Source organism: Haliaeetus leucocephalus, unplaced genomic scaffold (assembly GCF_000737465.1).
Source record: "Haliaeetus leucocephalus isolate CR32 unplaced genomic scaffold, Haliaeetus_leucocephalus-4.0 Scaffold250, whole genome shotgun sequence".
NCBI classification, from domain to species: domain Eukaryota; kingdom Metazoa; phylum Chordata; class Aves; order Accipitriformes; family Accipitridae; genus Haliaeetus; species Haliaeetus leucocephalus.
The window spans coordinates 89772-102655 of record NW_010972686.1 but is presented as its reverse complement, the minus strand read 5'-3'; the positions used below and the strand labels follow the sequence as shown (position 1 = coordinate 102655).

The following is a 12884-nucleotide window of genomic DNA, read 5'->3' as shown; positions in this document are numbered from 1 at the left end:
GACCCGGGTGTTCACCGAGCCGGGAGCGGTCGCCCCTGGCGGGCTCGGCGGGCCCGCTGTCCTGTGGTGCTGGCGAAGGAGGGTTCCAGCTCGGCCGAGGTGCCCCGGGCAGGCTCCGGCCCACGCGAGGCGCTGCCCCGCGGGCGGAGGAACTGCTCGGGGAGCGGGCTGGGCTGGGCTGGTCTCCCTGCTCCATCTGGCTCCATCTCCCTCGGTGCGGGTTCAGGATTTAAGCGGATTTTTACTATTTACTCTTTCTCTTTTACTAGTTAGAGGGAACAGTATTTAGTCATTAGCTGTCGTCTTGTAGTGTAAGTCAATTTTGTATTCCGATTTTTTTTCTGTATTTCTAATATTTTTACACGTTTTTAAAAGTTAGCATTTCTTACAGGTCGAGATTATATGAAAAAAACCCCCATGTTTTTGCAAGGTAGCTGTCAAGTGTTGTCAGGGAAACAGCATGGCAATGCATACAGAAAACTCATTTTATGAATATACTTGGTGATGGATTTTCTGGTAAGCTTGTGGCCGGTTGCAGTTCCACAAGAATAGCAAACCTAATCATAATCAGCCTGTCTTAGATGCTAAATGTGCTGACAACGTTGTCATACAGAGCATAAAAGTAGCTTTTTAAGAATTATCACCAAAGACAGAATAGCATGATGAAAAATATTTTTGTCTTTCCTGAACATAGATGATTGTCTTTTGAAATACGTGCATGTGTTCTGGCTCACTGCTGTCATTTGTAGCAATAGGAATCTTGAGGTGACCTACATAAATGCCAGAAAATTAAACCCAAACAAATAAAGGCTATTTGGTTTGTAATTTATTTTAATACTCTGTCAACTTGTAAGTAATGAATTGAGAGGTTCTGAGGAGCTGAGGGAAATCACCCCCTATCAAAGGATAATCTTCCCCTACTCATAAAATTACTAACTCCTTGTGAAATCTTATGCACATCTGTGTTGGTGGCTGCAGAAAAATCCAGTCCTTTGCCCATGCTCTGAGATGATGGCCATTTATCAATCTGCATTGGTCCCTGTGTTGGTGGTGTATGACCTGTGAGCTGATAAACCCTGAAATAAGGCTTGATTTCCCCAAAGGACCTGATATCCCACGCACAGGGCCACGTTAATATGGGTGTATGATGTCTGGACTACAGCTGGCTTGTCTCTGGCCAGTTAAGAACAGGGGCAGAGAATGACCTTGAACCTCTCTTAAACTTTTCTCTGTGGGCAGACATTAATGTCATGTCTAATGTTCGCCTGTGTGAACCTCATGAAGTTCAACAAGGCCAAGTGCAAGGTTGGGGCAATCCCCAGTATTGGTGTACAGACTGGGGGATGAAGGGATTGGGGATACTGGTGGATTAAAAAATTGGACATGAGCTGGCAATGTGTCCTCGCAGCCCAGAAAGCTAACCATATCCTGGGCTGCATCAAAAGCAGCATGGCCAGCATGTCGAGGGAGGGGATTCTGCCCCTGTACTCCGCTCTGGTGAGACCCCACCTGGAGTACTGCGTTCAGCTCTGGGGTTCCCAACATAAGAAGGACATGGACCTGTTAGAGCGGGTCCAGAGGAGGGCCACGAATGTGATCAGAGGGTTGGAGCACCTCTCCTGTGAGGAAAGACTGAGAGGGAGTTGGGGTTGTTCAGCCTGGGAAAGAGAAGGCTTCAGGGAGACCTTATAGCAGCCTTTCAGTACTTAAAGGGAGCTTACCAGAAGGAGGGAGACATCTTACCGGGGCCCATACTGATAGGACGAGGGGTAATGGTTTTAAACTGGCAGAGGGTAGGCTTAGTTTGGGCATAAGGAGGAAGCATTTTATGGTGCGGGTGGTGAGACACTGGAACACGTTGCCCAGAGAAGTTGTGGATGCCCCATCACTGGATGTTTCCAAGGTCAGGTTGGATGGGGCTTAGATCAAACTGATCTAGTGAAGGATGTCCCTGCCCACACAAGGGGGTTGGACTAGATGATCATTAAAGGTCCCTTCCAACCCAAACCATTCTGTGATTCTATGAGCTCTTAAAGGTTTTTGTGAAGTGCTTGTGGGTGGTTTCAAAAGTGTCCATCAGGTGTATCAGATTACTAAAATCAGATATCTGGACTCGGTCATGTTCTATTCCAAGCCACAAAGTGGTTAACTTTTTCAGAAATTCTTGTCTTTTAGACCTTGAAAAAATAGAACATGCAGTGCCAGAATAATTTTTAGAGATAGTGTTACTTGGTTTTAATTTTTTTTCTTTGAAGGCTTTTTTGAAGAAGCATCTGTCAAAGCTACAGAGTGTAAATACATGAGCTTGAAGCAGCAGTAAACATGTGAATAATGAATTCCCAAGATTACAGCAAGCAAATGAATGTTGGTTTAGTGATCTTTTTACACCACTGAGTAATCCATTTATATAAGCAGTTTATTTATTTGCATACATTTGCATAAATCTCCTGCACAATTTTGTATAGTTATTGAGATGGTGAAAAGTGTTTTATCTTAGGGATTCTCCATAATTTACATGACAATATCACTGAATCTTTTTTTAGTAAGTGCTAGTCTGCCTTTTTTTTAAATATATACAGTATTGACTGAAAAATTGTTCTTGCTGTCTATTAATGCCAAAAGGGATAGTTAGCTATAGTTTTCCTACTTGGAACAAGCTGACAGTCACCTGTAAGAAAGCAGACAATGTGGCTTGATGTACCCATTAGTGAGTTGATCAAGAGATGCAGTTTCTAAACTTGACAAACTTATGTGCAGGGGACTGAAATAACTCAATAATAATAAATAATATTTGTGACTACAGATGCAAAGAACCCTTAACAGCAGAAAAAGGTGGCTCTAGAAAAGGCATTACAGCTGTGTGGTTTTGTGTGATAAAACCATTATTTCATACCAAATGTGGTTTTTTTTTTTTCTTTTAGGCATCTCAAATTTTTGTATGAAGTGAATTTTTCTATTAGCTCAAAGTTTGAGCCCATATAATGCTTATATTCAAATATGGACTAAATTCTTCCCATTAGAGTAAAATAAAATGGATGAAATGAGAACAGTAGTAGTAGAATGGGTACAGTATTTTGGAACAGAACTAGAAATTTAAGAAAACTATTAAAAAACATGAAATAAAGATGCAAACCACTTCAATATTTAATTGAATGGTTTGTTGGGGTTTTTTTGTGTGGCAATAAAACTAGACCCACATGCCACTATGGGAATGTGGAGGATTTTGAAGGAGTGTGAAGATAAAGGTGAATGCATTTTGTTGAAGGATCAAGTTGCTTGTTATTAGGCTAACTACACTTGTTTCTGTTTTCATGTCTCGTAGTTCATGTTGTTCCTTGTAATATCAGAGGCAAGATACAGAACTACCGACTTACTTAAAAATGTTACCCACATTTCTAACTTGTCTAATCAAAGGTGCTGAATCTGATTTCTTTTTTTTTTTTTTTATAGGGGGGTGGAGGTGGTGGGGAAGGCAGCCTTTTTAAAGCAAAGTATTTATTTTAAGCACTGACAGAATATTTGAAGTAAAGAGACTTTAAACCAAGAGTCTGTTTATGTCCATTTTACATCCTGCATCAGTGTCCAATTGATGACTTTAGGCAAATCTAACTGCTGTGCATATGTGGGCCTGCAGGTTCTTAACTCCTGGTTTAGCTGCGCAGAAGAAAAAGTCTCTTCCCCTGAAATGTCAAGGGAGTCTTTTAAACCTTTCACAGGTGTTTGGGCTTTTTGTTTGTTTGTTGTTTTTTTTTCACCAGGTCTTGGCATTATTTGCTAATAACTTGAGGTGTTTCTCTCCAGCTGTTTTTCTTTTGAAACGAAGCTGGTAAGATCACACAACAGAAATCCCAGAGACCATCTCCGTATATAAAATATTAAAGATTCTTAGTGACTTCCTCCATTTCTGACACACAACTCTGAAAAGAGCATTGCTTTCAGGTTCTTTTCCTTGGAACATTGGCGCTTATTGAGTATTTTCATTCAAATGTAGATAACAGATAATATGAGTTAAACTGATCTTGCATAATTTCAACAGTACAAGCTCCAAAGCGGTGACAACTGTTAAAACTTACTTCGAAAGCCCAGATGTGAGACTTTACAACATAAAATTGCTCTGTCTTCACATTAATTGACATCGTTGGATATGAAGTACTGGAAGTAGCTTTCTGGTAAATTCTGAGACATTTCAGAGTCCTCTGAAATAAGCCAGCGCAAGCCATTAGTGACAGATTGGTACTAGCCTATGTGCACTGTGAATCTAATCTACAGACTACAAGGCTCAGTATTCCTTTGTATTTTTTGAAAATACCACTATGACCTTTTTCCTGTCTGAGTAATGCATATTAACAAGGTGATGCTGTAGCTTTATTTTTTTCCCCATTTTTTTAAGCATACTTGTTATTACATATATAATATAGCATACATATATATAGTGTGTACATATATATTATATACTTAAGCATACCTGTTAGAAATGTTTGTTTTCCTTGTACAGGTTTGCAGTCTGTGACCACTTCTGTTGTTATGGCTGTGTATGTGGATCATAGAACAGAAGCTCCTGATTCAGTTGCCTCCCCTTCTCATATAGCATGGCACCCACTTCATCCACTCCTGGCAGTTGCTTCCATCAGCACAGCATCTGGGGGCTGTGTGGATATCTACCTGGAACAAGTAAATAATCTGCAACTTTGCTTTTGGGCTTGATAGAATTTTGCTGGTTTGAAACTTAACTTTTTTAATCTATATATTTGCAGCCTCACTTATGCTCCTTGAATTCCTCACTCTGGATTTTAATTACTATCCGTGTCCTGTGCTATCTAAGACATGTCAGATTCATCAGCTACTAATTACATGTATTTTATAAAAAGGTCTTCATAAACTGAATTGATCTTTCAATGGAAATTTAATTTTTACAGCGTTTAAGTCTAGTTTGTGATGGTTACCGATTTGCTTTTTACTTCTCCTAGCATGAGAATTTCAGGCTTATAAGGAAAATGGACACATGCTTTTTTTTTTAAACTCTAAGTGAATAAAATGTACTAAGAAATGTAAATTAAAAAAATAATTCCTCCACTCTGACAGTGAACTGATTGCTAGACTCTGCTTGTTCCATTTGAGTAGGTTGTTTCCTGCTATGGTTTCTGCCTGTAGACAGATATTTCCTTTGCATACTCTAAACTTTACACAAGAGGCTTGCGTAGGACTTCGGTTTGCATAATTTTCAGGAAAAAAGTGTACTATTTAGGGAAATGGTACTACAAGCTATCTAGCAGCAGAAGTACTGGAAATGTTTACATCTGTTAATACGAGTAGCCTATAAAATGTATACTTTTCAAAGTGTATTGTGAAAAATTGTCATCCAAATTTTAGGAATGGAAAAATAAATACATAGAAAGGTTAAATGATTTACCTGAAATATTGTTGCAAACCATGCACAAAGGAGGGTCTACCTTTAAGAGCCATTTAAGCATTAGATTATTCTGTGTCCTCAGTGAGGTGCTTTATTCTTTTTCAAAAGTTGGGGTTTTTTACCTTGAAATGTGCTCAAAGCCTTCTTAACCTTCATACAGGAGTAAAGGCTTGATATTCAGTGAGAGCTGTTCATTTATGCTGTGAGGGAAGAATAGCCTGGAAAATCAGAGTGAAGCAGTCACTTAACACTGCTGTGTTTTCGTTAGGAATTTTCAAGTGGATGTACTGCATGTTGTAGCACACTTTTATGCATGTGAAATAGCTGTAAAGAGAATTTTTGCAGCCGCTTTGTATCTCTTGCAGGAAGCTCAGTTACATGCCAGTCCTTTATCACAGAAAAATATCTTGTTGACTGGGAAGCAAATCTGAAGGTTTAGTTACGTCCTTGTACTGAGCTTGCACTTTACTTCCATTTTCAGGGAGAGCATGTGTCCGATGCCCATGTTGAGAGAAACTTTCAGGTCACATCACTTTCCTGGCACCCCTCTAGACCGATTCTTGCAGCAGGCTGGGAGTCTGGAGAAGTTGTGATACTTAACAAACAAGATAAGGAGCACCATGCTGTACCACCAAATCATAATGCGAAAATTACAGCCCTAAACTGGAGTACAAATGGTACCAGCCTTGTGTCTGGTGATAGGGTGAGTAGCTGAAATGCCAAATGTGTGTTTGATGTGGAACACAGTGGTGCAAGCCCTGTGATGGGAAGGAATTATGGAATGGATTTTTAGTGGAAGGGATAATTGCAGGGGAGATAAATTTCCTTGCTTTAGGAACAAATTAAAACTGTTAGGGAGTAAAATAAAATCTCAGTGGTTTAACTACAGTACTTGTTGCTGTTTTATCATTTATCTTTAATGAAAGTGTATCTAATCTCAGTATGCGCTGAGCAGTAGGTTAGGGTTTAAGGCTATTTAATGGATGGGGTAATTGAGGCATAGACAATTTTAATTATTTGCTCCTGTCTATGCACAAATTTTGTGGCAGACTCAGGAGTAAAGCCCAGATGTCAAGAAACAAATTCCGGCTACAACACATCTGTAGTGAGTGCATAGCAATGCTTACTTAAGGACAAAAACCCCATGCTAATTTTACTTGTTCTGTTTTTATTAATACTCTAAAAATGAGTCAAACATTGTATGGAAAATATGTTGTGGAAAACCTTGAAATGTGACAGTCTTTATTTCTTGATGAGCTGGTTGTCCTTTTATATAGTGAAATGAGAAACTAGCTGTTGAATATTTAGTATTCAGAATTCATAGAAAATTCTGGTTTTGCCAGTTCTGGAATAAGCAAATGAAAAAAAAAAAAGTTGTTTTTTTTCTTTATTTTCCCTGATATAAATATATGCTCATCCAAGAATTTCAGTTCTGCTCTTTGAGAATTCTTACCTACATTAGTCAGAGGAAAATACAATTTAAAATTGTTGTTTGTAAAATTCTGTTGCTGCACTTGACAGAAATACAGAAATTCAAAATTTATCCTCTTTATTTGAAAAAAGAAAATACTGCCCAGACAAAAGAAGCACCGAAAGAAGGTGATGCACAGTATAACTTAGGCCTCATTTATATGGAGATAATACATTAATGTAGCCACAGCTTATGTTAACCCTACATTTATGAACAAACTTTTTTCAAATTGATTTATTTGGTGTCAGATCATGGTAATGAAGTCACCTTAAAACAGATATAGCCATTCTTATAGGCAAATTTAACAATTTTATAGACTCATCCTAACTGCTCCTCTGATGAGAGTATTAATCAGAGCAGAATAAGCAGTGGTTTCAAGGAGATACTTTAACATGACAAAACAAAGCCTCTGCATGCATTGACAAGAATGATCTTCAGTTTCAGGTAGTTTCAATTGCTGTAGTTGGAAAGACCAACCTCAATAGATAGAACAGCAGCACAGTTGAACTCAGAAAAGTTCATTATTGCAAAATAGCTGTGTTACCCTCTGCAGACATTGAAACACACAGTTGAGTGCAGTTCAAGGTACTCCCTGGTGTCCCTGGCCAATGAAATGTGGGTCCTTAAAAACCTGTAGCTGTGTGTGTAGTGGCCAGCTTGAGCTAATCAGCCTTGCTCAGAGCCTAGGCTTGTGAGGCTGAGCATGCAGCTGCTTCAGCATCTTGGCTAGCTCGAAGATGGTTTCTCTGCCCTGTACTGCACTGGGTGGGCCTGCTCATCCCTTGTGTTGTTGCGCACTCAGCATTGTTGTACCATGGTCTGATGTGCAGCATAGGTATGCTTCGTTTCCTACGTCTTTCTCAGTAGCTTTTAAATTTATTTTTAAAATGTTTCCCATGAAGGTTTATATTCAGTTAACTTCTATTAGGTGAGTGCTGCCAGGGTCATACTCTGTTCATACCAGAGGAATACCCTTAGAAAGAAGACAAATATTTGGGCCCTGAATTAGTTTCTGTTTGATCTTCACTGGGACTTCATAACTGAGAGTGCTCAGCTGAGAACATCCAGTCATAAATCCCAAGTTGCAAGAAAATTATTTGAAAAGAACTTCTTAAAGTTGGAATAGGATGCTGTGAAAATCAGAAGCTCTTAATTTGTGTTTTAAGTAACAAATAACATGGATGACTTCTGGGTTTTGATCACACAAAAGAATCCTAAGGATGTAGGTGTTTTCTGTAATGAAAGCCTACTTATAAGGCAAATAGCCTTTATAACAAGGAGCTAAAGATTTGAGTTTTTAAGAATGATTGGGAAGATACAGGTAAGAGTATATCTTACAGATGATAAGGTTGATGTCCTTTGTCCTTTTCAAATACCATTTGAAAACAGACCAATTCTGCATCCTTTCTACAACCAGTCACACTTAGAACAGGTAGTGAGCTTTTTTGTTTCTGGTCTCATGTGTTCCAAACTCGGAATTGAGTTTGCAACTAAGTTATCTGGGTACAGGGTGAGATATCCAGAAGGGGATGGAAGGAAGGTAAGCAGCTTTATAAAGCTGCAGGTTTTTCCTCCAGCTTATAAATGGTGCACATGTTCTTAGTTGGAATCCCTGGAATTTGGTGACATTTAAAGCTGAGGAAAAAGTGAGAGGAGGAGCCAACAGGACATGAACTTTCAGATCATGGGATCCTGTGATTTCCAGAAGTAACCATCAAACATTGTATGAACCGCAAGTAGCCTCTTGGAACAGGAGTATAGCAGTTTCACAGATGCACAGCTGTGTCACATTCTTTAAGCTGTAAGAGACAGCATTGCACTTAATGAACAGTTTTGGGTGGTATAAATATTATCATCTTACTGCTGAAAAGAAGTTAGAACCTTGATTCTTGGGGAAAAAAAGTAGGAAATGTTACCTTGGAAGGCCTCAGGTGCATCTCATGTGGCTTCTAGTTAGGATTGTGAAGAGTGTTTATAGAGTGTACCACTGCTACTAGTCTTTTTCACTTTTCTAGAAAGACCACACTCCATTGAAAACAATAAAGAAAAATAGAGCAAATTATAATACTACTTTATTGTTATCTACCTTAATGAAATAAAATGAGATTGAACTTGATATTGCAAATTTTTGCTGTTTTTTCATGTAATGCTTACACAGAGGGCATCCAAATGCAATTTGGTTCCGTAAGCACTAACATAACAACAACAATAAATAATAATAATAATCTTAAAATTTCAGCTGTGAAGCTGTAACATAAGTCAGTTTGTTGGGATGGTTAATGTGTATGTCATGCTGAACTGTCTTTTTGCTTCTCTGCCTTCTCCATTCTTTCCAGTCACCAGGGGTTTGGTGCTCATTCTGAGCTGGCACTGCAAAATGCGTGTTACCTTCAGAAACTGTGCCAGGCTCTGATGGCCAACTTATATTGACCACTGCTGAGTTAATTAGCTAACCAGTCTTCCTTTCTTTAGCATCTATGATTCTTCTAGTTACTAAGTTCTGTTTCTAAAAATGAATTCTTGTACTTGAATGTGTACCCTAGAAATTCTGAAATTTTTCCCTTAGGTTACCTGTACCCTGTTACCTGTATCCTGTGACTTCACATGTGTCTAATCATATACTCATGCTCATCTATATCCGTGTTATATGCACTTACTCAGGGATGTGTATCTTATGCTTTACTATCCTTTATTTCAATATCTTTTCTTTTAGCAATCGGAATACTTGCAAGAAAAAAGTGGAAAGGGAGTCACCTAAAAAAATATTTGCATATGCTGCTTGCAGAGGAAAACCAAGGCTGTTCCATTTAATTTCTCTGGCAGTGTCATTTTACTAAGAATGGATATGACCAACAAGCTTTTTTAGATAATTGATTTTGAATGAGCAAATAATATAATGTTAAAGATAATTCTTATTTCTTGTGGCTTAGTTTTAAGTGGGAGTAATTGTGTGTCAACTAAATGAAAGGAAAGGTGTTGCTCTGTCAAGACAATGTTTATTTTTATGTGCACTGAGTAGTTGGAGTCTGGATCCTCATCTGTGTGGAAAGTGTAATGAATTAACTCTTGTCTTTTTCTAGCATGGTGTCTTGGTTCTATGGAGAATGGACCAGCGAGGCAGAGTGCAGGGTCCTGCCCTGCTGAAACAAGAGTATGGAAAATGTCTGTCTCACTGTGTCTTTCGACCACCTCCTCCTGGCGAGTAAGTATTGTGCCCTGTCAGAGTGCTGGTAGACCAGGTCTTTCTTTTGTTCCACAGAAAAAAAATCCTACTCACAGACAAACCTTTTTTTAAATATATCTAGAAAAAGTTCTTCTCCTAACTGTCCTTTATTTCCAGTTCCTCTCCTGCTCTAGTAGCTGGCTCTTTGTGTCCTGTATGCAGCAACAGATCTTCTTCCTTTCGTCCGTACCTTTCTCTCTGTTGCTGTTGACTCTTCTTCCTTTAGTTCTTCTAATTAGCAATGTTGCTGATTGTGAAAAGCAGAAAGCACTCCAAAAACACAACTATCTGTTGGCAAGAATAATTAAATTAAAAGTCACTTCTTAAACATTATTATTTATTTCCTCTCCAAGCAAGAAATAGGGAACAGCTCTAGTAATAAAAAAGAATTTTCCTTGTGTGGGCCACTTCTGTTTTACATCTCTGTAAAAATAATGATGCTTATGGAAGAACAGGTGGAACAATGCAAATGAAAACTAGTACTAAAATTTTACTTTTTATCTTTTTTGAGTTTGTCCTTTTTCGAATCAGTGTATGAAACATCTTTATTCTCTCTTTACAATGTGTTTTATTAACGACTCATCTGTTCTTTGAGATAGAGAGTACTCTTATGTACGGAATTGGAAATTAAGTATCGCTGTTTGCAGGGACTTTGTACAGCTGGCAAAAGCAGCTGTGAGTGGTGATGAGAAGGCCTTGGATAAGTTTAACTGGAGAAAAGCTGGAACAGGAGCACCTCTGAAAATGGGACTCCAGGAAGGACTCTCCTTCTTTATCACTTTGACAGATGGTAAGAGCAAAACCACTTTTCCAGTCTGATGGAAATTTGTTTCCTTAATGCTTCAAAATAGCTCAGTGCACGATAGTCCTATTTTCATATATCCATCATCTAGAGTATATCCATATATCCTCATATTCATATATCCAACAGGATAGAGTATTCATAGGAGTTGAAGATTGTTTGGTAAGAAGAAATTAATAAACTGTTAAAATCTTAGCATCTTCAGGGTGAGTACTTTCTTAAAAGGACACCATAGGTATTGAATTAGTCAGGTTCCGAAAGAAGTGAGTGTAAGGAAAGCGATCTCCAACAGCTAAGTGTAAATAAAATTAGAAGTTGTCAGGATTTTGTGCAAAGCTTCAAAATAATGCATGTGTTGTGGTTTTGGTTTGGTTTTTTTTTTTCTAGAAACAGGCAACTGCTGCTAGAACATACCTTTTAAAGTAAATTATTGATTTACTTTTTCACTTTTTTCTCATGCTTTGAAATGATGCTTCAGTCTAAGGAAGCAAAAAAGTCTGAGTATCTGTTTTGTTAGTTTTCTTCCTAATATAATTTCTTCCCTGCTATTTGTCTTTTGCTGTTCTTTTTACTGTTCTGGGTACTAGTTTCCTCCGAGCTCATGTGCTTCTATCCCAGTTGTTCTCATGATGCCTTCTATCTCTAACCTGCTAACTCTTTGGACTGGAGCCAGAATGTGTGTGACAAATATTGTAATGAGTATGTTTCTGGTAGGCAATTCGAGTATGTAATCCTCTCGATTCCAGTGTTAACTACTCTGAAAAACATTTAAGTTATGCTAGTTCTGCAGCTCAATTACATTTTGATTCAGTGTTTATGTTATCAAGAATGAGACCCATCACTTACACCAGTATAGCTTATGTATTATTGCAGCAGTGGCATTGTCCAGCTGTATGTTTGTTTTGCAGAACAGAGGGCTGTACCTTCATTCGATTTGTGAGTTACAGGCCTCTTTACTAGATATATGAACCATTTAAATGAAAAGGGGGTACAGGGCACTTAAACGTACAAGGAGAGACTCTTTGAGTATCTGTGCTTGTTCCAGCCTCACCTTCAAAGCAAGTGGTGTGGTGGTACACAGCTCCATCTAGGGACACACTCTGTATCTTGCAAGTGGCTGTGCTTCACATCTTGTTTCTTGAGCCTACTGTTCAAACCTTTCAAATTTCAGTCAAATGATACAGACTGTTTCTTTTGAGCAGTCTCATTGCTTATGTTGATTTGGGCATATGTATTTTGGAACCAGTTCTTAATCTAGTTAGTGATCTGTCATAACTTCAGAATCAGTTAATGTTTTCATAGTGTTTAAATGTGACCTGTAAATTTCCTCTAAAGTATGGATTCTCAGACCAAACTTGTTCAATAAAAATGAATTAAAAAAAAATAAATTCTTATTGCATTCTTTTAAATATCTCAACAGATATTTGACTAAAAACAATAGAGCAAAAGCAAAACTAAATAAACAATTAAGCTCCTCAAAAAAGCTTGAAACAAAACAAAAAAACCTCCTAAGTTTCGAGTATTTATTAGTCTAGATATTTTTTGATGCTTCCAAAACACCCATCATTGCAGTAAAACAATAGATGCAGTTCAGGTAATATGTTACATGAGATGCTTATCTGAAGAGAGGATACCTGAACTGATAATTTTTGGAGGTTGTTTTGCAACGATGAGCACAAAGAATCATCTTCATTCTGAGCATTTGAGATCACTGGCACAGGTATTAGAGCATAACCTGAATAGTGGAAGTCATCCTGATATTTTTACTGAATGCGCCCTTGTTTGTCTTCACTGCAGACCTTTCAGGTCATGAGTAATAATTCCCTTCTGGTCCTTTTTGTATTTCCTAATCAGCATACACTTTCTGCTGCTTTTTGTCTTTGGAGTCTCAGAGTTATTTGCTCTACTCAATTAGCTCAGATTTGTTAACTTTTGAGATTAGTCTCTTGTGTGATACAGTGTGAAAACTTTCTCAAAG

The 12884-nt window shown here is 38.1% G+C and overlaps 2 protein-coding genes across 2 annotated transcripts in view; one reads left to right on the top strand and one right to left on the bottom strand.

Moving 5' to 3' along the window:
* Positions 1-196, bottom strand: part of LOC104832414 (basic proline-rich protein-like) — a 930-nt gene extending 734 nt beyond the window's left edge. Inside the window, exon 1 of the mRNA XM_010568576.1 lies at positions 16-196. Within this exon, the coding sequence (XP_010566878.1) occupies positions 16-196 (181 nt within the window). The remainder of the gene's footprint in view (positions 1-15) is intronic.
* A 4305-nt stretch (positions 197-4501) lies between these two features.
* The window catches only part of IFT140 (intraflagellar transport 140), an 85986-nt gene continuing 77603 nt past the window's right edge, over positions 4502-12884 (top strand). The window contains 4 exon segments of the mRNA XM_010568557.1: positions 4502-4671; positions 5892-6113; positions 9962-10083; positions 10752-10894. Of these exon segments, the coding sequence (XP_010566859.1) occupies positions 4525-4671; positions 5892-6113; positions 9962-10083; positions 10752-10894 (634 nt within the window). The 5' untranslated portion in view covers positions 4502-4524.